The following is a 4,046-nucleotide window of genomic DNA, read 5'->3' on the forward strand; positions in this document are numbered from 1 at the left end:
AATAATGAAGTTATTTAAATTTTATAATACATAAGTAATTGTGAACTCATATGATTAAGTACGTCTTGTGCTATGTTATATCATGGGCAATGCTTTCATTTCTAGGGAAATGGACTGTATTGGCAAATATTCGGCGGTTTTTTGTATTTTCTAAAGACCTGACAATTTCTTTTCGTTTTCGTTCAACTTTATAATTACAATACAATTTATTTTTAAAATATAATTATTGGTTTGTAGAACATAATTCAATAGTAGCGAATGTTGTGCCTAGAATTTTTTTGAGGGTAATTTCATAATCCTTTGCTTCAAAACGCTAAAATTAAAATGCACATCAGAGTACTCTTTTTTTATATTAAATAGGAGTAACATGTATTTTAGCAGAGTTTTTGGTTTATTTAATTTGTTTTATATAGGAAAACTTTAAGAATCATTTCACCCTATAGAATGAGGATCAATTTCTATCGAAAATGTTATGGAAAGTGTTTTTCTTAATTTGTTATTCAATATGATTTCCAGTATTGTATGAAAATAAATAAAAGTAAAACAAAAATACTGGTATGCAAGGCAAGGAAATGTAGGGAAAGAGCGAATATAAAGATACTAGACGAAAAATTAGAAGAAGTGGCCGATTTTAGGTATCTAGGATGTCAGATAAGTCAGGACGGAAGCAGTAGTAGGGATATAAAGCAGAGGATAACGCAGGGTTGAGTCACCTTCAATAAAAATAAATCACCTTTATGCTCATCATCATCATAAGATCATCAGTCCTAAGACTGGTTGGACACGCACCTCCACTCTTTCCTATCCTGAGATAAACTTCGCATTTCACTAAAACTAGAACAGCCCACATCCTTAACTATTTGCGAACAGTAATCTAATCTAGGTATACATCTACCCCTCCTAACTCCTCTTTCTGCCTCTAATATGTCTCTGACTAGACCTTCATGCCTGAAAAGGTTTCCTACCAACCTATCTCGCCTATTTTTTATTGACTTCCATAGAGTCCTCTGTTCTCCTGTTCATTCTAAATCCTCTTCATTTCTAGCCTTTTCTACCCACGTTATCCTCATCATTCGCCTATAACACCACATTTCGAACGCTTCTAACCAAGGGTTAATTTAGAAGTTCGAAAAAGGTTGTTAAAGGTGTATGTTTGGAGTGGAGCGCTGTACGGGTGCGAAACATGGACAGTAGAAGCGGCAGAAAAGAAAAGGTTAGAAGCGTTCGAAATGTGCTGTTATAGGCGGATGATGAGGATACCGTGTATAGAATAGGTTAGAAATGAATAGGTATTAGTAAGAATAGGAGACTCTACGGAAGTCAATAAGAAATAGGCGAGATAGGTTAGTAGAACACCTTCTCAGGCATGAATGTCTAGTCAGAGACATATTAAAGGGAGAAACGGGAGTTAAGAGGGGAAGATGTACACCTAGATTAGATTACTGGTCGCAAATAATTAAGGATGTGAGCTGTTCTAGTTTTAGGGAAATGCGAAGTTTATCTCAGGATAGGAAAGAGTGGAAGTACGTGTACAACCAGTTTTAGGACGGACGACCTTATGATGATGAGCAACTGAAGAGGGTGAATAAAAATCGTGATTAAAAAAATCACTTCTTTTATCAGATTTTTTTTAATATCTGTTTGCGAAAACATTTATTCTCGATATACAACTAGGAGTGAACTGTAAAAAAATGACAGCGAATGTGGATTATTCCCTATGATTATGAAACTGACCTTTCATTATGCTTTTTGAGGGAAAACTATAATTTGCTGCAATTTATATCTCTGTTGTTGTTCACTGTCAACTAAGTTGTGCTTATTTATCGATTACTACCTAATAATGTCAGTCGTTGATTCTTAATCCCTTAATTAAAATCACCCTTTAAATCATGAATTATATCAAGTAATTTAAATTTACTAAACCCTACAACTGAAGAAGTTACGATGTATTAAATTAATTACAAAGAACGATAAATCTTTTTTGTTAATCAAATTAATAGCTTTTACGCGAACACCTTTGCATTATTAATTAAACTTGTTTTATTTGATTTGATACAGGTTTTGCTTAAAGTTAATCGCTATATAATTGTGCCACTCACATAACATTTTTTTATTTGGAAACTCAGAATTTAAATATATTTAAACCAGAACAGATATTGTATCATATTCTTTATTTATATTTAGTAAATCTCTCAACAATAGTTACGATTTTATATTAGTCATCAATAAATGTAAAGACAATAGTATTTTCTGTGTCACAATCAATTTTAATGTTGTAAGTCCAAATTTTTTTTTGTCAACCTCAATAGAGAATTGGATGTTAATGTTTCGTGTACTGGATGCAAATTTTTACTGAAGAAAATACATGAATTTGATGTGAGAATAATTTATTAAGTCATTTAGATAATAACATAAATAAGACAATTAAATATTGTACACAATTAAATACATTTAATAATGGTGGATTGGCTCCCTGCGGATATGTGCGTTGAATCCGCTGTGTTTGTCGGCAGTGTATTCGACGATCCTCTTGTGACCATCGGGTTCAACCAAAGTGTATTCTCCCTTAACGTGATCCTTGTAACGTTCTTCCTTTTGGGATTTGACATCATGGGTTTTTGGGTCATGTACGGTGTAACCGAACTCGTAGTGTGGTACATGAGTGGGCTCATGTTTATGAGATTCGTGGCCTACTGCAGCTTCATGATGATAATGATGTTCATTGGAGGCTGACTGTTCGTGGTGATGAGATTCTTGGGCTACTGAGGCGGCATGATGATGTTCATGTTCCCTGCGGACGTGTGCGTTGAAACCACTGTGTTTGTCGGCAGTGTATTCGACGATCCTTTTGTGACCATCGGGTTCAACCAAAGTGTATTCTCCCTTAACATGATCCTTGTAACGTTCTTCCTTTTGAGACTTGATATCGTGGGTGTGTGGGTCATGCACGGTGTAACCGAATTCGTAGTGTGGTTCATGAGTGGGCTCATGTTTATGAGATTCTTGGGCTACAGCGGCTTCATGATGATAATGATGTTCATTGGAAGTGGATTGTGCATGTTGTTCTTCCTGGTGGTGATGGACGGGAACTTCATGGTGGCTCTTTTCGCCGGTGTGGGAGAAGTGAATATCATAACCGTAGGAGGATTCCTGTTTGAGGGAAGATTTGTGTCCGTGTTGCTCGTGGCTGGCAGCAATTGCCACAAAAGCGGCCAAAACGATTACCTTTAATGGAAAAAATTATAGATAACGAAAATTCTTATTATACAACAATTTCACAATTAATAGAAAATTCATTTTAAGAAATTAACATTTGGTCGCAATGCTGCATAGCATGTGTAAATTTTTAAAGAGAAGTCAGTTTTTATACTTACTTTAAAGAACATTCCGAAGGAGTTGTTGTTGTTGTCGGTTGATGGTTTGCTACTGATGAAGGGTTGAATCGAAGTTGGTTTTATATGATAAAATTAATGTCTCACCATAAAACTGAATACCTTAAGGCTGAATCGAGTAACGACTGTGATTGATTTATAAGCGATTATTGATGAGAACTTGTATTACATTGTTTTCTTAAAAATGCTTTTACTTTATCGCTTTATGTCGGAACTATTAGTTATTGTGACTCCGTATGAAATAATGAAGTTATTTAAATTTTATAATACATAAGTAATTGTGTTCCAACTGGTACTTCTACGATTAGGTACGTGTTGTGGTATGTTGTACCATGGGCAATGCTTTGATGTATACGCAAATTAATTTTATGGGCATATACTTGGCGGCGTTTTTTAAATTTTCTAAAGACCTGGCAATTTCTATTCGTTTTCGTTCAACTTTATAATTACATTACAATTTATTTTTAAAATATAATTACTGGTTTTGTATACCATAATGCAATAGTAGGGAATGCTGTGTCTAGAATTTCTTAAAGGTAATTTCATAAACAGAAATGGCCTCAAAAGGTTAAAATTAAGATTCACATCAGAGTATCCTTTTTTTATATTAAATAGAGTAACAAGTATTTTAGCACTGTATTTTGTTTATTCAAT

General features: G+C 34.1%; 2 protein-coding genes across 2 annotated transcripts in view; both read right to left on the reverse strand.

The window, feature by feature from the left end:
* LOC112904430 (histidine-rich glycoprotein-like) overlaps positions 1 to 2,165 on the reverse strand; it is a 3,442-nt gene extending 1,277 nt beyond the window's left edge. The window contains exon 1 of the mRNA XM_025974445.1: positions 2,146 to 2,165. Within this exon, the coding sequence (XP_025830230.1) occupies positions 2,146 to 2,165 (20 nt within the window). The remainder of the gene's footprint in view (positions 1 to 2,145) is intronic.
* Positions 2,166 to 2,451: 286 nt separating this feature from the next.
* On the reverse strand, positions 2,452 to 3,386 carry LOC112904431 (histidine-rich glycoprotein-like). Its single transcript, XM_025974446.1, has 2 exons — positions 3,375 to 3,386; positions 2,452 to 3,225 (listed from the first exon to the last, which is right to left on the reverse strand). Exons 1-2 carry the CDS (start codon positions 3,384 to 3,386, stop codon positions 2,452 to 2,454), a joined length of 786 nt encoding a protein of 261 aa, XP_025830231.1.
* Between the last annotated feature and the right edge of the window lie 660 nt (positions 3,387 to 4,046).

The sequence above is a fragment of the Agrilus planipennis genome, unplaced genomic scaffold, assembly GCF_000699045.2.
Source record: "Agrilus planipennis isolate EAB-ADULT unplaced genomic scaffold, Apla_2.0 scaffold40, whole genome shotgun sequence".
NCBI lineage: Eukaryota > Metazoa > Arthropoda > Insecta > Coleoptera > Buprestidae > Agrilus > Agrilus planipennis.